Source organism: Spodoptera frugiperda, chromosome 15 (genome assembly GCF_023101765.2).
Source record: "Spodoptera frugiperda isolate SF20-4 chromosome 15, AGI-APGP_CSIRO_Sfru_2.0, whole genome shotgun sequence".
In the NCBI taxonomy this organism is placed as follows: Eukaryota; Metazoa; Arthropoda; class Insecta; order Lepidoptera; family Noctuidae; genus Spodoptera; species Spodoptera frugiperda.
In genome coordinates this window covers 6,338,031-6,358,285 of record NC_064226.1, presented here as the reverse complement: position 1 = coordinate 6,358,285, position 20,255 = coordinate 6,338,031, and the positions used below count along the sequence as shown (strand labels likewise).

At 42.0% G+C, this 20,255-nt stretch overlaps 2 protein-coding genes across 2 annotated transcripts; both read left to right on the top strand.

Moving 5' to 3' along the window:
- Window positions 1–51: 51 nt before the first annotated feature.
- LOC118274250 (hydroxymethylglutaryl-CoA lyase, mitochondrial) lies at window positions 52–8,004 on the top strand. The gene is made up of 6 exons (XM_035591689.2): window positions 52–278; window positions 472–617; window positions 2,233–2,356; window positions 5,789–6,001; window positions 6,583–6,771; window positions 7,559–8,004. Exons 1-6 carry the CDS (start codon window positions 216–218, stop codon window positions 7,829–7,831), a joined length of 1,008 nt encoding a protein of 335 aa, XP_035447582.1. The 5' UTR covers window positions 52–215; the 3' UTR covers window positions 7,832–8,004.
- An 82-nt stretch (window positions 8,005–8,086) lies between these two features.
- LOC118274240 (sialic acid synthase) lies at window positions 8,087–20,014 on the top strand. The gene is made up of 5 exons (XM_035591678.2): window positions 8,087–8,456; window positions 9,030–9,245; window positions 9,860–10,207; window positions 18,121–18,271; window positions 19,388–20,014. Exons 1-5 carry the CDS (start codon window positions 8,328–8,330, stop codon window positions 19,591–19,593), a joined length of 1,050 nt encoding a protein of 349 aa, XP_035447571.1. The 5' UTR covers window positions 8,087–8,327; the 3' UTR covers window positions 19,594–20,014.
- Window positions 20,015–20,255: the final 241 nt, after the last annotated feature.

Here is a 20,255-nt window from a genome sequence, read left to right as displayed (position 1 = left end):
TTACGTCTTTTTTTCTACACCTCGCACTTTTGCCGTTTCGCGTTATCAGTATGACAGTTCAAACTTGTTATCAAATGACAAAACTATGTGAAAAGTAAAATAAACAAGAAAATCTTGCTTGACATCCAACTTTTTGATAATGACTGATAACAGACCACCAGTACATGACTATACACTCTTGCAGGAATTAATTAAAGTTACGTAAAAGTAGAAAAATGGCACATATTACAAAAACCATTAGTTCTAAAATACTGAATAAGTCAACACATCGTTGTCTTGTAAGTACACTCTAGTTTCTTTTAAATACTTGTATCTTTACAACAGAATTAAATTCGGAATTATAACATTATGCCACAAAACTATTGAAATTAGAATTTTAACCTACTCATTCATAAATTCATTAACTTAATAAATCGTTAAATGTTAACTCACTTTGTTCCATTCCATTTCTAATATTTTTTATGTTTTCAGAGTACAGCCGTATCACAGATTAGGATTTATGAAGTGGGCCCGAGAGATGGACTTCAAAATGAGGCGAAATTTGTCCCCACAGATATTAAAATAGAACTTATCAATAAACTGGCAGCTGCTGGAATAAAAGACATTGAGTCTGCAAGGTATGTTTCACTTAATTTAATATAACACTGGCCACTATTAATATTTTTGTTTTGCTCAAGTATAGCACTACACTAGCCTTATTGAAAAATTATTATTAATGTGCATGTTTACATGTTTTAAACACTGCAGAATAAATATAGCAGAAAAATAGGCCCTAAACATACCTGATTAGAAATAAACATAAACAGATGTAGGTACTATTTTCTGAATATATAAAGAATTTCTAATTAAGACTAGCTCCTGGAAATATGAATTTTGTAATTCTAGCTAACAGTGACAGGCTCATAAATTGGTAGTCTAATTGTCTAATATGTAATTAGATTGATGTAAAAAAGGCATAGATAGGCTATTGTAGGAATGGTGGTGTATGCAACATAATATTTTATTATTTACTAGCTATTCCTATGCGGTGTCACCCGCTCGGCTCTGTTCCTATTGGTCATAGTATGATAATTTATAGCCTACAACCATCCTCAATAAATTTATTGTCCAACACAAAAATAATTTTGAAAATCAAACCAGTAGTTCCAGTTGTTTAAACAAACAGACACTTCAGCTTTAAATTTTTTTGTAAAATGTAATGCCTCTGGCTCACTCTCAGTCCCTCTCGCCTCACCCAAGGTATTGGGCGAAGTCAATGGATGATATCCCCTCTCTAAGAAAAATATAAAACATGTAATTTTTTTATGTTGCATGCCAGCTTTTATTCAACAATTAATATGTAGCTACTTACTTATGCGACATTTTAACACCCATTTATATGTACTGCTGTGCCCCCAGATATGAATTTAAATCCATTGCTTAAGAATTAGGAATGTTACTCAGGGCATCTCCTTGACTTTTCCTTTCACTTGGATTCAAGATCTAGTTCTGCCTTGTCTAGTTACATACCTAATCGAAATATTGGAAGAGATACTATAATTATATGAAGATGAATTAATTATTATACTACCTATATTACCTATGTTAATTGCCCACTTCACTAAGCTCACCTTATGTACCTACACTTTTTTGTGCATGATGAGTTTTAAATTTCTCCTCCTCTCCTCTCTCTAAGTTCTAATTCCCTCACTAGAATGACTAGTGTGATGTATGTTACTGTTAGTTGGATACTAAATAAGTTTTAGTAAAGTTACTTAATTATTTTATTACACTTCTTAATAGTTAGTCAAATTACATAGTCATGTAACTCGAAGGTAGGTGGCCTACTCGTACGTCGTACCTAATTAATTTCTTACGGCGCGCCGGCGTCGTGTAACGATTGCATTATAAAATTTCTCATTGTTTAAACACATTCACTGTCGTAGCAACAACGTATCGTGCTTGTCGCGTAATCGCGTCAAGGCGTTGGGTTAAAGAACATTCCACGATTTCAATCATTAGAGACTAATTAACGCTTGTTCTCCTTTCCATTTCTCATGCTCATAATGTACTCAATACTTAGTTAAACTTAAAACGTTATCACTTTTAGCCAATCAACGAAGACCTTTGGCCTGGATTCAGGGTATTTTCCGATTATAGAAAATTTCACGTGACCACAATATTTATACATTTAACATTTTACCTAATATGTAATGCCTCTAACATACATCTAATTATCTACTTCGTCAACAGTTTCGTTAGTCCAAAATGGGTGAAACAAATGAGCGACGGTGTGGAAGTTATGAAGAACATTCCAAGAGTCCCAGGAGTAAACTACCCGGTGCTTATACCTAACTTAAAAGGATACGAGATTGCTGTAAGATCATGTTTTCTTAATTGTGACAGATTTTTTGGACCCGGGTACGTCCTAAAACTGCGACCAGCCACCGAGGAATGGGCAGCAGCATTCTCAAAATTTATCGGTGACCTAACTGCGATCCCCAAGCCGCCTGCCAAGCGTGGGGATTATGGCAACCCCCCCCCTTTCACTATGAGCGACAACAAAATTACACGGCCCCCAGTCCCCGGCAGCTCCGCTATTCCTGATCTAGGTAGCGGATCAGGTAACGGCGGAGCAGGGGTGCTAAGAATCCCCGGCAGAGAAAGCGCTACCACCCCCGACGAACTTTGGCCCTGGCAACGCACAACATCCGCACACTGCGGACTGATGAGAAGATTGTCGAGCTGGAGGAAGAATTGAGCAAAATGCGGTGGGACATCTTGGGACTATCTGAAATCCGAAGAGAGGGTCAGGATACGATAATCCTAGATTCCGGCAACTTGCTCTTCTTCCGGGAAGGAGACCGTAAATCCCAGGGTGGTGTCGGATTTCTCGTCCGCAAGTCTCTCGTCAACAACGTGTGTGAGGTCGACAGTGTGTCGAACAGGGTAGCGTACCTTATACTCAGAATATCTAACCGGTATTCGCTGAAGGTCATACAGGTATATGCGCCGACCTCGACACATTGTGACGACGAAGTAGAGGCTCTGTATGAGGAAATTTCAAAAGCCATACACTCCTCCGAAACACACTTCACCGTTGTGATGGGGGATTTCAATGCAAAGGTGGGCACACGGAATAGCGATGAGTTGAGAATAGGGCCATTTGGATATGGGCAGCGAAACCATCGGGGCCAGCGGCTGGTCGACTTTATGGAGAGGGAGAGACTCTATTTGATGAACTCCTTCTTCCAGAAGCGACCGGCCAAGAAGTGGACATGGATAAGCCCTGATGGTTCTACCAAAAATGAGATCGACTTCATCATGGCGACCGAAAGACGTATATTCAGTGATGTCTCTGTGATAGCGAAGGTGAAAACCGGTAGCGATCACCGTATTGTCAGGGGCACACTGAACATCAATGTAAAACTAGAGCGGTCACGCCTGGTGAAGTCCACGCTCCGCCCTGGACGTGCCCAGATCCAAAACCCCGAGCAGTTCCAACTCCAACTGCAAAATCGCTTCCAGTGTCTAGCTGATTGTGGAAACGTGGACGAGATAAATAATGGGTTGGTGGAAACTGTCCGAGCAGTGGGGTCAGACTTCTTCAAGACCCCCGCCGAAACAGGCCCCAAAAGCTCTCCGACGGAACCTTAAAACTTCTTAAGGATCGTAGCGAGATGAGGCTGCAGTCTTCAGACGATATGTCTGAATACGGCAAGCTCAATAGACGAATCTCGAAATACATGCGACGTGACCTGCGGGCCTATAACGCCGCAAGAGTCAGAGACTTAATTGAGCGAAACAAGGGCTCAAAAGTCTTCGCAAAGAATTCGTCTGTTGGGCAAAGCCAAATGACGAGGCTGAAGACCGAGGATGGCAGCGTCATCTCGTCGAAGTCCGAGATCCTCGGAGAGCTCGAGAGGTTTTACGGACAGTTATACACCTCAACACGGCAACCCATCGTCGGTACAGCTCGGGACCCAAGAGCTAAACTGACGCGGCACTACACTGAGGATATCCCAGACATCAGCCTGTACGAGATTAGGATGGCTCTCAAACAGCTTAAAAACAACAAGGCGCCGGGCGATGACGGAATCACGTCGGAACTTCTGCGAGCGGGTGGAAAACCGATACTTTTAGTCCTCCAGAAGCTATTCAATTCCGTCATACTCGAGGGAACCACGCCGGTAGCATGGCAACGGAGTGTGGTGGTTCTGTTCTTTAAAAAAGGCGACAACTGTCTGCTAAAGAACTACAGACCTATCTCACTTCTGAGCCATGTGTATAAGTTGTTTTCGAGGGTCATCACGAACCGTCTCGAACGCAGGCTTGATGACTTCCAGCCTCCCGAACAAGCCGGATTCCGAAAAGGTTTCAGTACCATAGACCACATTCATACGCTGCGGCAGATTATACAGAAGACCGAGGAGTATAACTTGCCACTATGCTTGGCGTTTGTGGACTATGAGAAAGCCTTCGATTCAATCGAAACCTGGGCGGTGCTGCAGTCTCTCCAGCGGTGCCACATCGACTATAGATACATCGAGGTTTTGAAGTGTTTGTATAACAACGCCACCATGCGCATCCGACTCCAGGAAGAGACTACGAGGCCAATCCAGTTGCGGAAGGGCGTGAGACAGGGAGACGTTATATCTCCGAAACTGTTCACGAACGCACTGGAGGACGTTTTTAAGCTCTTGGACTGGAGCGGACGCGGCATCAACATTAATGGCGAATACATCACTCATCTCCGTTTCGCCGATGACATAGTCGTAATGGCAGAGTCGCTGGAAGAGCTGAACACCATGCTCAGCGACCTCAATACCGTTTCCCAACAGGTGGGCCTTAAAATGAACATGGACAAGACGAAAATCATGTCAAATGTCCATGTTGCACCTATACCGGTTGTCGTTGGGAACGATATACTCGAAGTTGTAGACCACTACACATACCTGGGTCAGATCATCCAGCTAGGTAGGTCCAACTTCGAGAAAGAGGTCGCTCGAAGAATCCAACTCGGATGGGCAGCATTTGGGAAGTTGCATGAAGTCTTCTCGTCAAAAATCCCGCAGTGTCTGAAGACCAGGATGTACAACCAGTGTGTGTTGCCAGTGATGACGTACGGTACCGAGACATGGTCCCTAACTGCTGGCCTTTTAGAAAGGCTCAGAGTCGCCCAGCGCGCGATGGAGAGAGCTATGCTCGGAGTATCTTTGCGCGACAAAATCCGAAATATGGAAATTCGCCAAAGAACAAGAGTTACAGACATAGCTCTCAAAATATGCAGGCTGAAGTGGCAATGGGCAGGCCACGTCGCTCGGAGGACTGATGGCCGCTGGGCCAGGAAGGTGACTGAGTGGCGACCGCGGACCGGAAGACGCAGCGTGGGCAGACCTCCCACTAGGTGGACCGACGACATCGTCAGAGTGGCGGGGAGCCAGTGGATGCAGGTGGCGGCTTGTCGTTCTACGTGGAGGACCAAGGGGGAGGCCTTTGTTCAGCAGTGGACGTCTCTCGGCTGATGATGATGATGATGATGATGATGATGATGACAGATTTTAATTATTGGACACACATTGTCAGATAAATTAAGATAGGTATAGTAAGCAATCAGCACCGCCTATGGAAAGGTGGACACACACAACAGAAGTTCGTTGCTGGCCTTTGGGAGGGGAGAGGGATTGGTCCTCAGCAGCGCACAAAAACCTCGACAATCTGGTCCTAAATAAGTTTAATCTCTATAAGGTCTTGCCACTTGCAGTGACGTCCAAAATCCACAGGCTTTGTATTTCTATTCTTTATACAGAAACAATGCAACATAGAGGAAGTGGCAATATTCCCAGCTGGATCAGAGGCTTTCTCCCAGAAGAATTTGAACTGTTCCGTCGAAGAAGGTTTGAAGAGATTCAAGTTGGTAGCTGATCAAGCTGTGAAGGATGGTATCCGAGTGAGAGGCTATGTCTCTTGTGTCGTTGGCTGTCCTTATGAAGGCCCCATACATCCGAAAGGCATCGCGAAGGTAATTAATTGTTCATTAATTCAAAATAGCTTGGATATAACAATACAAGTCACAATTGCATCCTTATAACAAATCAGTTGGTACTTGGTAATAGGTATAGCTATCATGCCTTTTACATGATGATTCGTAGTCCTAAAAATGAAATACAAATGTTCAGCATGAATATAAATCCACAACAATAGCAGATGTTTTGCGGTTTTAATGCGAATGTATGTTTAAAATTCTTGCAACTTTTCGTTGTTAACGTAAACCATTTTTTGCATCATACGTAAATTCCGTAAATAAACACCTAGCTGGTATCTATTTTAGTAATAATTTACTGGTATACTAAAAGACCTTATCGAACCAACACTAGGTATAATATCTGACACCTTAGTGTCGGTAAACATTTTGTATTCTGAGAATATTTTTATTACCTACTTTCGTGTTTATGAACACGAAACATCGTCAAAAGGGGTTAGACGGTGTTTCTTAATAGCGACTTACTAAACATGAGCTCGTAAAAATACATAAACTGTATTTACCAGTCGTATTTGAGAATTAAGTAATACATTTCAAAACAATTTGTACCATTACTACAGATAACAGAACAATTGTTCGAGATGGGGTGCTATGAGGTCTCCTTGGGGGACACCATTGGCGTGGGAACAGCGGGATCCGTCAAACGACTGATGCGAGAAGTGCTAACCGTTGCAAAGCCTGAACAACTGGCTTTACACTTCCACGACACCTATGGACAAGCTTTATCGAACCTTGTGGCTGGACTAGAGGTAATATATATGGTGATTTAAGGACGCAAAGGCCTGAGACAAATCACAAAAATCTACACAATAAAAGACCTTGGCGAAAAAATTTCAAATCCATTCTTATAGATCTCATTGTCTGTCAGTTGAATGCGTACACAAGTGACCTAAGGTCAAATACATATTAGACTCAATGAATTCAAGATGAAATTTTTATCAGCGTATTAAATTCGTGTGACGAAATCGGGGCAAGTCGCTATGATTGTAGCGGTCTACAAATATGTACTATGTAGCTATTGTCCCACAAACGGTTTGCTACATAGCAAACAATAGGTAGGGAAGGAATGTCTATTTTCCCTGTACGATATTATTATGTACGAAAATAAATTTTGAAGCTGCACCATCCAGTCTTTGTATGATAAATTAAAACAATGCATACCTATACACGAACATTACGTGATGATATTGGGTTTACACCTCTATGATTATTTTCAATTTATGTGTTTGTGCTGCTTATCAACCAAAAATATTTTAAAATGGTTTCCCAAGACATCTTCACAAAAACATTTGCATCGTTGAATAACAACAATTCTAGAATCTTACTTATCAGCTCCTCAAGCTCATACACACACTTATTCGACTTAGTTACCATTGTCACAGATAGCGTTTATCACTCCTTATCTGGAACAGCTGGATACGTTGAAAGAGTATATAAAAATAATATGTTGTTTACCAGTTTCTTAACAACAGCGCTTTTTCGCATAGCACTAGTTACGTCACCAGACAAGCCTCTTAACATAACTTGTTTTTGCAGTTTGGAATAAAAACCGTGGACTCGTCTATCTCGGGGCTGGGCGGGTGTCCGTACGCGCGCGGTGCGAGCGGCAACCTCGCCACGGAGGACCTCGTCTACCTGCTGTACGGGCTGGGAGTCAACACCAACGTAGACCTCGTCAAACTCATCGAGGCCGGACGATACATCTCCAACTTCCTCGGCAAACCCACCGAGTCGAAAGTCAACCGCGCTATAAGCGATAGGTTCAAAAATCACAATGATATCGTCAAAATAGCCTCGTGCGATATTTGACCGTGAATCATTGTAATGTAACCGGTGAATGTAAACATTCGCGAATCGAAAACAAAGACTCGACAGCTTTTGTAAATACCTACATACATACTAATAAATAATGATAAATTATTTTCTTTGTTCGTATAATTTTAAGATGCAATTTATTAGCAATAAACAATATTTTGAGATACTGTCTGTATATTTAATGCCCTCGCCATGGACATGTCGGTGGTCATGAGCGTCGTACACATGTCGTACATACCTACAGGTTTTATCAATTATCATGCGGAGTGGGTGCGGGTACAGGCCGCCGGCGCAGGCGCGCACACTCGAGCGGCCGCCGCGCAACGAGCTGCTCGCTTTTATATTGAATTGACCTTATTTATCCGATTTGATCTTGAGCAAGAGGTCGATAAACCTTCGCTGCCCAGTGCCAGTGTAAACCCTACGCGTAGTCGGAACCGAAAGCCGGTTTCGCTTTGTTTGTTTTTATGGAACGGGCGTGACAGTCAATATGGTAGAAGTGAAGATTAACGACGAAGTCAAAGTTGGCGGCAACAATCCGTGCTTCATCATAGCGGAAGTCGGACAAAACCACCAAGGAGATATTGAAATAGCAAAAAGGTTAATAAAAGCAGCTAAGGTAAGCCACACTTCCAATAACAATTGGAGCCGGAAAACATTTGTTCGCTTTGTTTACATTGAAAACAAAACAAAGCGAGTGATCGTTTTTCTTCAAGTGCTCCATGGACTTGAAACTTGTGCATATTAAGTGTGCTTTGCGTTGCGACACTTGTCGATAGATTACTAAACCTTGAATATCTAATATTATTTAAGTATCTTGAAGTATGCAGGCCACATTTTGATGCACGCGTTGTCTACATGACTAGATACCTATTACATGTTGCGTTAAAAGTCACACCCGAGTTAATTGTTTTGTAATCAGTAATATTTTTGATTGCACAGCTTAGCCTCCTTTAACATTGGATTATGTCATGATGTAAAACTTTCCCTCTAATCTGTTTGTGCCGATGATGTCATCAAAACAATAAACACAAGTATCTGTATAAGTATATAAGTCCGATTAACAAGATTTACTTATCACTGTAAACAGCAAATTGGATACAGTTTTGTAATGGATTGTAAGCTTGGTGAAGCAATATGTGGCTAGCTATCTATTACACAGTTGCTATATGTTTCTTAATTGACATTACAGGATGCAGGTGCCAACTGTGTCAAGTTTCAAAAGACTTGTCTCAAAGAGAAATTCACAAAGAAATACTTAGAGCGGCCGTACGATAACCCCAATTCTTGGGGCAAGACTTATGGCGAACATAAAAGACACTTGGAATTCTCAGAGAGCCAGTACAGAGAATTATTCAAATACGCACATGAAGTAGGAATATTATGCACGGCCTCTGCTATGGATATGGTGAGTTATATTTATACCTACTTTATAACCAAGTCTTTAATTTGGTCTCGCGATACACGATGTACCCAATTAAGTCAATCAAATAGTTCATTGGCCAATGATCGTTAGTCAATATTAACAAACACAGACACGGAACTTTATCACTAGTAGGTACCTAACAGAATTGGCTTCCTATATTATTTACCTACAAATAATTTGAAATATGTAAGCAATTTGCGACCGTTGATACCTACACGAAAACACTTTCACGCTTCATGCTCTTAAACAGCTACATATAAGACCAATGTGCTTGGTATCATACCTAGTAACAGGTGTTCTTGATCTACTAAATAATGATCTTGCACTCTAAGTGAAAGGGGCATTAGTTTCAATTTGCTTTGGCTATGTAGATTAACCTCCCACCTTGAGGATACTGTGAAAAGTAAACTTGGGTAAAAATTGAGTATCATGGCGTTCTTATTGACTTGGCTGTAAACTTAATTAGTTGGATGACAACAGTGCAAAAAGTGCTAATGATTAAGACGTATACTTTCTAAATATTAACCAAACACTAATGTGTCTTTAAAGCAATTTTAACAAACAAACATATAATCCAAAAAAATCTAATATTTCAGGTCTCCTTCGACTTCTTAGTCAACATGAAGGTACCATTCATCAAAATTGGATCGGGTGACTCGAACAACTTGTTGTTCTTGAAATATGCCGCATCAAAACAGGTCCCCCTTATTATATCGACGGGGATGGTTGATAAGTCTGCGGTGAAAACTATTTACGATATAATATCGGCGCAACACAAGAACTTCTGTCTACTCCACTGTATCTCAGCGTATCCCGTACCTTACGAAGACTGCAATTTGACTGTGATTCAAGATTATATGAACACGTTTGACATCCCTATCGGGTACTCTGGACAGGAGATCGGCACTGCTGTAGCATTGGCGTCAGTGGCTTTGGGAGCTAAGGTAAATATTGCTTATTTTTATCTTCAACTACATATTATCTCACTATCCAGTCTATGCAATATGAAAAGAAGTTCCTGAGACTTTGCGATCGTTGCATCCTTTCTAAAAGTATCTGCCACGGCTTGAATGGGAGGTAGTGTTGTCCTATTAAAGCTGTGGCAGATCATTTTAGAACACCTTATATATGCAAAAGATCTGAAGTATTTGGGAGTAAACCCACTCTAGTAGTCTAGAGATGGGGTATTGGATCTTCCCATGAGCAAAACGTTTTAGTTTTCAATTTTACACTGTCAAAGCAGCACATGATGGAAACGAGACACAAATTAATAAAAAATTCCATGTTAATCTCCTTTATTTATTTACTTACATAATAGAGTGCTTAAGTCATTGGAAAATTCCTTCACGACTTCACCTATTTACCTATCTTGTAGAAAAATACCCAAGACATAACAACTTGCCCAATTTTTACTCGTCTGTTTTCGTTTACAAACTCACGTTGTATTTGCATTTCGTGTGCTGTTTCTGTTTACTGTAATATAGATAGTGTGTTTAGATAATAAAGTACGGTTTATCGAAGAGATGTCAAAATTGTGTGGCCACTAGCGATAACATATTATTATGATGTTCATGATACACATACGGTGCTATTTATTAAGTACTACAAAGAATTTTAATTTTTTCCTTTGTCTGAAGTATATAGATAGAACAAAGACACTCAATGATTTGCATACTGCGACGTAATTTATAAATGTCATGATAATTTGTAATATTAATGTTGTAAATAGCAATTTACTTACCGTTATTTTACTAACCATTACTTATAATAGCGTATTGGCTATTTATCTGTTTCTAACACATTGCAATTAAGAATTTACATCAGGTGACCTGTCTGCTCGTTCGCACCCTATTCCATAAGAAAAAAACATGTCATCAGAATTTACGTACTCTGTAGACGTCTTAAAGTTGTTACTCAGAAGTTCGAACGCTTAACGTAATTAATATTGTTGATTTGAAGTCTCGATGAAAGAGACTACGGGTAGACGAAATACTTATTTTACTGTTGTGTTGTTATAAATCTTATACACTTATAGCGACATGATACATTACCAGTTTACCTTCGTCAAAACCAGATTACCAATACCGTACCTCCGTGCAAAACCAGTTTACCTTTACCATACCTCAGTGAAGAACCAAACAATTACCTTTGTTTTGACTTTCTATGTTAACGAGAAACAGTGAAGCAAATCGTCTTGAAAAAGACGTTTGGATATTGTGTTTTTGACTATCTCTGTTATGAAGAAACAGTGAAGCAAGTCGTCTTGAAAAAGACGTTTGGATATTGTTTTTGACTATCTCTGTTATCAAGAAACAGTGAAGCAAGTCGCCTTGAAAAAGACGTTTGGATTCGTTGCGTTTTTGACTTTCTCTGTTATCAAGAAACCAGGAAGCAAGTCGCCTTGAAAAAGACGTTTGGACACATTATGTTTTGACTCTTTCTGTTATCAAGAAACGAGGAAGCAATTCGCCTTGAAAAAGACGTTTGTTTACGTTTTTGACTTCTGCACAGAAACACGTCTTGAGAAAGACGGTTGTTAACGTTTTTGACTTCCGCACAGAAACACGTCTTGAGAAAGACGGTTGTTCACGTTTTTGACCACTGCACAGAAACACGTCTTGAGAAAGACGGTTGTTTACGTTTTTGACTTCTGTACAGAAACGCGTCTTGAAAAAGACGTTTGTATAAGTTTCTAATGACGGCTGTTGGAACCAAGACATGCAGAAGCACGGCATGGCACAAGCAACACACAACACACGCAGCAAGCAAGCAGAAGCTGAGCACGAGGAATACGGAGTCACGAAGACACGGCGAACAGCGAGATGGCACGAGCGGAGAGACGTCTGCACACGTCGACGGCACCGGAGCGAAAGGACGCGGCGCGGGGAGCGCGCCTTTTTAAAGCGGCGGCGCGGCCACGCGACGCGAGCGAGCGACGGCGCCCTCTCGCGGACGCGATGTCAAACTCGCGCGATCGGTCCTGCGCTGCTATTGGTCGGTTGCAAAAAGCATTTCGGTGTGTACTTAGTATGTAAGTGTGCTACGGTAGCTGTATTTATTAGTAGGGCCATTTGGCAAATAAATTCATTCCGAAAAGCGACTTCAAGAGTTTCATTTCAACAAGAAGAAACCTGCTCTCTCCCTCAAAACTGGTGACCCTCCTGAGAAGAACACAAGAAAAAGGAAAATAATATCAAGACGTCGAATCCCTGCCAGTCTGAAGAAAGAAAATTATGGCTACCAGCGAAGAATTCTGTGACGCCCACGGCGTGACCACAGTGAAGAGCGACGTGGCGACGATATCCCTGCCCGCAAGATTGCCACAATTTTGGCGGCAAAATCCCCGCCTCTGGTTTGCGCAATTCGAGGCAGCCGTCGCCGCCAGCAAGATAGGAGAGGAGCAGAAATTCAACCTCGTCGTACCACTGCTCGGCAACAGCGACCTAGAACAGATCGCCGACATCATCTTGAACCCCCCAGCTACCGGCAAATACAGCAGTCTGAAAGAACGGCTAATCTCCACGTATCAAGAATCCGACCATCGCCAGCTACAGAAGCTACTCAGTGGCCTCGAGCTCGGCGACCAGAAGCCCAGTCAGCTGCTCCGCAAGATGCGTGACCTCAGCGGCAAACTCTTGTCCGACGAAGCCCTCAAAGTAATGTGGCTGAATCAACTTCCTACACAAATACGCGCCGTAATCTCCGTCAACACCGAGTCTTCACTTGAAATGTCAGCCGCAATGGCCAACAAAATGATGGAGCACTTCGAGCCAACTTCCATCAACGCAGTCTCAACAACAACAACAGCGTGTCAAGAAAGTCTACAAATCGCCTTACTGTCGAAACAAATCGAAAAACTTTCCCTGGAAATCGCCGAACTCCGTACTAACCAGCAAAACGCGGGAAACTACCGCCGCTACTCGCGCTTCCCACATCGCAACCGTTCACGCTCGCAATCACGATCCAGACAGCGTGGGCAGAGTAGCATCAAGCCTGGCGACCCGAATTGGTTGTGCCGCTACCACTACCGATTCGGCGACGAAGCACGCAAATGCGAACCACCGTGTGCGAAGAAGCGGGAAAACTAGAAAGTACATCTACGTTGGCGGGCGTCGATGTAAACCAAACAAGCCGCCGACTCTGTATTATCGACACTAACTTGCGAGAGAAGTTCCTAATCGACACGGGAGCCGACATATCTGTCCTATCTGCAAGAAATAAGAAACATTTAAAGCCGGCGAAGACAGTATACAAACTATTTGCAGCCAACGGTACCGAAATTCGCACCTACGGAGAGCGCACACTCGAGCTCAACCTAGGTTTGCGAAGACGATTTAGGTGGACTTTCGTCGTAGCCGACGTCAACACATCAATACTGGGCGCAGACTTCTTAGTATATCACCAACTACTAGTCGACTTACATCGAAGAAAACTCATCGACCGCGTCACCGAACTCAGTGTAAACACAATCAAGATCAACAGCTCCGAACAAGAAACCGTCTACACAGTCAACCGTGATCACGCCTATCACGACCTACTAAAGAAATATCCAGATGTTCTGCGACCTATGTCATTGAAGACTCCAGTGAAACATAACGTCACGCACCACATCGAGACAACAGGACCACCTATATACTCACGTGCGCGACCTCTACCGCCCGACAGATACAAAGCAGCGAAACTCGAGTTCGAACACATGATGGAGATGGGTATTTGCAAGCCGTCAAACAGTCCTTGGGCGAGTCCACTGCACGTCGTCAAGAAGAAAGATGGTTCACTTCGAGTCTGCGGCGACTACAGAAGACTAAACGCCGTCACAGTACCCGATAGATACCCTATACCACGTATCCAAGATTTTACCTACCAACTCCACGGCAAGAAGATATTTTCAAAACTCGATCTCAAGATGGCATACTTCTGGATACCTATCGCTAAAGAAGACGCACAGAAAACCGCAATAATCACTCCATTTGGTCTCTTCGAGTTCAACTGCATGACATTCGGCCTAAGAAACTCCGGACAAACGTTTCAAAGATTCATGCACGAAGTGTTACGAGGACTCGACGACATCGTGTTTTGTTACATCGACGATCTACTTGTGCACTCGAAAAATCAAGACGAACATCGACGTCACATCGAAATAGTACTCGAACGCCTGAATACCTACGGCGTCAGTCTAAACATCGATAAGTGCGAGTTCGATAAACAAAACGTCGAGTTTCTCGGGTACGAAGTGTCACCGGAAGGAATCAAACCTACTCAAGAACGAATTCAAGCCATAGTTAACTACCCAAAACCACAAACAGTTCAAAACCTAAGAAGATTTCTCGGCATGATCAACTTCTATCGCAGCTGCTTACCCCATCAAGCCGAATATCAGCACGAACTAAATAAATATCTCCATAACACTAAGAAAAAAGATAAGACTCCGATACCGTGGACAACAGAAGCAGAAAAGCCTTTGAGAAATGCCGACAAAGCATTCTCGACGCTACGACCCTCACGCACCCGATACATAACGCGCCGCTACGCTTATATACCGACGCATCGAACTCAAGCATCGGCGCCGTACTTCAACAACAAGTGGACAACGTGTGGAAACCGCTAGCATTTTTCTCGAAGACAATGAGTGAAACACAGCGACGTTACAGTGTATACGATCGCGAATTATTAGCAATGTACACTGCCGTCAAACATCTCCGTCGACTAATAGAGGGCAACGACCTAACAATATTCACAGACCACAAACCTCTTACTTATGCACTAACAAGATCACCTAGTACCAGCGACACATCACGAAGAGAACGCCAACTTCACTTCATCAGCCAGTTTTGTTCGAACATTAAGTACGTGCACGGTGATAACAACGAAGCGGCCGACGCCTTATCACGCATTGAAGAGATCGACCTAACAGAAACTTCAATCGACTACAATCAACTCGCAATAGACCAAGAAAACGACTCAGAACTACAGATTTGTATGTCAAGACCTAACCTACAGTTCACAAGTATTTCACTACCCGGAGGTCAACGACCGATTATCTGCGAAACATCAACAGGCAACATACGTCCGTATTTACCCGCGAAATATCGTTTTGCTGCATTCAAAGCGCAACACGAACTCAGTCACCCAGGCGTACGTACTACGAGGAAGATAATGTCAACGAAGTTCTTCTGGTCGAACATGAATAAAGAAGTCGGAACATGGGCAAAGACATGCATCGGTTGTCAGCGTGGAAAAGTACAGCGGCACACTATCAGTCCTCTCGGCGAGTTCGAAAAATCACAACGTTTCGAGCACATACACGTTGACATCGTGGGACCGCTGCCGCCGTCGAATGACTACCGGTACCTAGTAACGATGATCGACCGCTGCACTAAATGGCCTGAGGCGATACCAGTCCGAGATATCACCGCGGACACGATCGCCAAAGCCATCTTCGACGGGTGGATTTCAAGATTTGGTTGCCCACTTCGCATCACGACGGACCAAGGCAGACAGTTCGAATCGTCACTGTTCAATTCACTAATGAAGAAATGCGGAATAAAAAGAATACGAACTACAGCCTTCCACCCGCAAGCCAACGGACAAATCGAGCGCTGGCACCGCACTTTGAAGTCGGCACTCATGGCGAGATGCGCGCGCACAAACTGGAGCGACGAGTTATCAACGGTGTTACTAGGATTACGTACAGCACTTCGTCAAGACAAGGAAGTCAGCGCGGCACTCATGACCTACGGTTCTACGCTTCGTGTACCATCGGATTTCTTCGTGCCTACACAGCCGAACATTGACGATGCCGAATTCGTCCGTCAGCTGACCGAAACAATGTCTACGTTATCCACGAACAACAAACCACACTCAAACACCGTACGCACATTTGTACACAAAGACCTAACCACGTGTACACACGTCTTTGTGCGCAATGACACCGTGCGCAGCCCGCTTGTACCTCCCTACGATGGCCCCTACAAGGTGATTCAACGCGACGGGAAGAATTTTACCCTACAGATGCCTAATCGAACTACAGTCGTCTCAATAGACAGAATAAAACCGGCATACTTACTCAACGAAGATAAACTGGCATACTTACACAACGAAGAAGAACACAAAACCTCAACTTCATCAAATACGTCGAGCGCTACAAGTACTTCAACTACACACACAAGCAACGACGCGCGGACGCCGCTACCCGCCCCCGCCCCACCGCGCGAAGCCTACGTCACCCGCACCGGCCGGACAGTGAAACCAAATGTACGCTTCGCTTAGGGGGGAGTGATATAGCGACATGATACATTACCAGTTTACCTTCGTCAAAACCAGATTACCAATACCGTACCTCCGTGCAAAACCAGTTTACCTTTACCATACCTCAGTGAAGAACCAAACAATTACCTTTGTTTTGACTTTCTATGTTAACGAGAAACAGTGAAGCAAATCGTCTTGAAAAAGACGTTTGGATATTGTGTTTTTGACTATCTCTGTTATGAAGAAACAGTGAAGCAAGTCGTCTTGAAAAAGACGTTTGGATATTGTTTTTGACTATCTCTGTTATCAAGAAACAGTGAAGCAAGTCGCCTTGAAAAAGACGTTTGGATTCGTTGCGTTTTTGACTTTCTCTGTTATCAAGAAACCAGGAAGCAAGTCGCCTTGAAAAAGACGTTTGGACACATTATGTTTTTGACTCTTTCTGTTATCAAGAAACGAGGAAGCAATTCGCCTTGAAAAAGACGTTTGTTTACGTTTTTGACTTCTGCACAGAAACACGTCTTGAGAAAGACGGTTGTTAACGTTTTTGACTTCCGCACAGAAACACGTCTTGAGAAAGACGGTTGTTCACGTTTTTGACCACTGCACAGAAACACGTCTTGAGAAAGACGGTTGTTTACGTTTTTGACTTCTGTACAGAAACGCGTCTTGAAAAAGACGTTTGTATAAGTTTCTATTGACGGCTGTTGGAACCAAGACATGCAGAAGCACGGCATGGCACAAGCAACACACAACACACGCAGCAAGCAAGCAGAAGCTGAGCACGAGGAATACGGAGTCACGAAGACACGGCGATCAGCGAGATAGCACGAGCGGAGAGACGTCTGCACACGTCGACGGCACCGGAGCGAAAGGGACGCGGCGACGGGTGCGCGCCTTTTTAAAGCGGCGGCGCGGCCACGCGACCGCGAGCGAGCGACGGCGCCCTCTCGCGGCCGCGATGTCAAACACGCGCGATCGGTCCTGCGCTGCTATTGGTCGGTTGCAAAAAGCATTTCGGTGTGTACTTAGTATGTAAGTGTGCTACGGTAGCTGTATTTATTAGTAGGGCCATTTGGCAAATAAATTCATTCCGAAAAACGACTTCAAGAGTTTTATTTCAACAAGAAGAAACCTGCTCTCTCCCTCAGGTATGATAAAATTTCTAACATTATAATTCCCTAATCAACACTAAATTAAAACCTCTTTTATGCCACTAAGTTTTGTTCAAAACTTGGTGCACATATAAAAATATTTCCTTATGTTCCTTTGGAAAATTGCTCCCGTATAGAGTCTTTTAATAACAATATAGACTAAGGACTGGTTTCACATTGTCTGGATAATCGCTATGTATCAGATAATTTGAATTAAGAACTTTTTCCTTTCTTCTAGTATGGCAAAAGAACTTAATTTGTAGGTATGCACTATCTGTCATATAAGTTTATCGAGCACTTATATGAAGGTGGTAAAACAGGCGAGAGGTTTGAGGTATAAGGGAAGGATTCTCAAAGAGTTCTTAGCCTGGGCTGTCCAAAGTCTAAAAGACTAAAAGATTTTTTTCCTGTTTGTCATGTAATCACTCTTAACAAATATCCATTTCTTGTTTCAGGTGTTGGAGAAGCACATTACCCTGGAGAAGACGATGAAAGGCACGGACCACGTGTGCTCCCTCACCCCTCCCGAGTTCCAGCAGCTGGTGAGAGATGTCCGCGTCATCGAGAACGCTCTCGGCACGCCCATCAAGAAAGTCGTCACTTCAGGTACAGCTTAGTACACAGATACTATTCCAATTGTGAAAACAAACCTTGCCATCTAAATGAAGAACCTATATTTTTTAGTGACTAATTCCCATAATTATCTCTAGCAACTTAGAGGAATCCACATTACCTACCACAACTTGAATACGAAGCATTCTTTATTTATATTATTATTCTATTCTATATACTTAATTCCTGTCTATCCATGGGAACATTTGACAATATAAGCTAAGTAAGCGAATACCTCACAAAGAGGATTAAAAAGTAGCTAACGATGCAGCTAGATACTCATTTGTGCAGGCCCTTTGAATCGACGTGAGCAGTTCATATTAATATATAAGGTATTCTAAAAATTTCTGCCACGGATTTAATGGGAGGTAGTATTCATTATTTATTTCAATTTGAGAACATAAAGAAGTTAAATAAACATTGACTCTAATTTGCATAAAGCGTCAGACGGTGAAAGAGCTCTGACAGTGAAGTAGCTCTTTCATAACTAACTTATATATCGTTTTTTTTTGTATGAAAAAAAAATCTTGTAATCAGTAATTTATATTTACTAATGTAATCTTCAAACACAACACTACATTTCCCCAAGCCGTGGCAGATAATTTTAGAACACCTATAAGCTAAACAACTTAACACAGCATAATTTACGTTCTCAATCAAGAATATTCCAACCTACATTATACGCAACAAAGTCGTATAGGTTGCTTAAGCTTCATTAAATATTATATCAGCAAGTAAATAAGGAAAATTGTATTTAGATAATAATAGCCGTTGAGATCTGCGTATGCCAGTTTCTCATATAACATACCTAATGTACTGTATATAATAAATTATAGTAACGATACTATTATGTATGGATCTATCCAGATATTTCTCTACCATGTCGAGGTACAAACTGGATAGACTTAAGTAGTCTAGTCAGATTTTTTAACTTTAAGCTTCAAGAACTGCCATAAATATACAACCTACATATAAATATTCTATTATATTCCATTATTTAATTTAAGCTAATTTAAGTTAATTTAATTTACTTAAATTAAATAATGGAATATATGTATTATTATTTTGCAATGTTTCTCTTGGTATTAACACATACCTTTATAATTACAGAGATCCCCTGCATCGACAAACTACAGAAATCGCTCGTGATGGGCTGCACGAAGAACAAGGGAGAGATCCTGTACCCTGGCGATGTCAAAATCAAAGTGGCTGAGCCCAAGGGCTTGAACGCACTGCACTTCGAAGAGGTCATATACAAAACGTTGGTGTACGACAAGAAGGAAGATGAGCCTTTGAACCAAGGCGACTTCTGCTAACATGCTCAAAGTACATTCATAAGAATAACCAATAATTTCTAACGTAACATATCATTGTGTAAGTCTTTATATATCTCTCTTCACATTTATATGACAAGTATGTAATTCTACAACTTTCTAAACATGTATTTTTTAAGTATATTACACCTAGTTCTTATCTATCAGCTACACTGGGATCAACCGTCAGTACCTACCACTGTGTTCAAGTAATATTGTAACTCCTAAACGATGTACCGCCACAAGCACAATGACAGCATAATCATTCGAATTTATTTAACATCTCAAAGTGTAAATTATGTGAATATATCATAGACTAAGTTAAGATTACGGTAAATAGAAAATATCCTAACATCTTGTGCCTAGTTTATACATACTACAAAATATTTTTCTTTATACCAGATTTATTAAAGTTTTACTATAATATCTGCCTTTTATTTACACTTCCATCTGACTTTCAGACGTATGGATAAGTATACACCTACCTACGCAATGAAAAATACTCGCTTTGACGTCAACGCCCATTCATAAAGTTATTATTGACTCTCCCAACTATTATCGGTAACGCGAACTTCCACACTCGTAAACAAGCATCCTGGAGCCATATTTATCGCAAAAATGTCTAGGTTAGATTTTTCTCATCAGTACCTACAGTGTTCATCACA

What these genes read in the sequence shown, in the direction of transcription:
- LOC118274250 (XM_035591689.2), top strand. Translation starts at nt 216, where the DNA reads ATGGCACATATTACAAAAACCATTAGTTCTAAAATACTGAATAAGTCA. An exon ending in AAAGACATTGAGTCTGCAAG is followed by an intron (nt 618 to 2,232) that starts GTATGTTTCACT and finishes CTTCGTCAACAG; the next exon opens with TTTCGTTAGTCCAAAATGGG. An exon ending in TAAAAGGATACGAGATTGCT is followed by an intron (nt 2,357 to 5,788) that starts GTAAGATCATGT and finishes TTCTTTATACAG; the next exon opens with AAACAATGCAACATAGAGGA.
- LOC118274240 (XM_035591678.2), top strand. Translation starts at nt 8,328, where the DNA reads ATGGTAGAAGTGAAGATTAACGACGAAGTCAAAGTTGGCGGCAACAAT. An exon ending in CGGCCTCTGCTATGGATATG is followed by an intron (nt 9,246 to 9,859) that starts GTGAGTTATATT and finishes CTAATATTTCAG; the next exon opens with GTCTCCTTCGACTTCTTAGT. An exon ending in CAGTGGCTTTGGGAGCTAAG is followed by an intron (nt 10,208 to 18,120) that starts GTAAATATTGCT and finishes TTCTTGTTTCAG; the next exon opens with GTGTTGGAGAAGCACATTAC.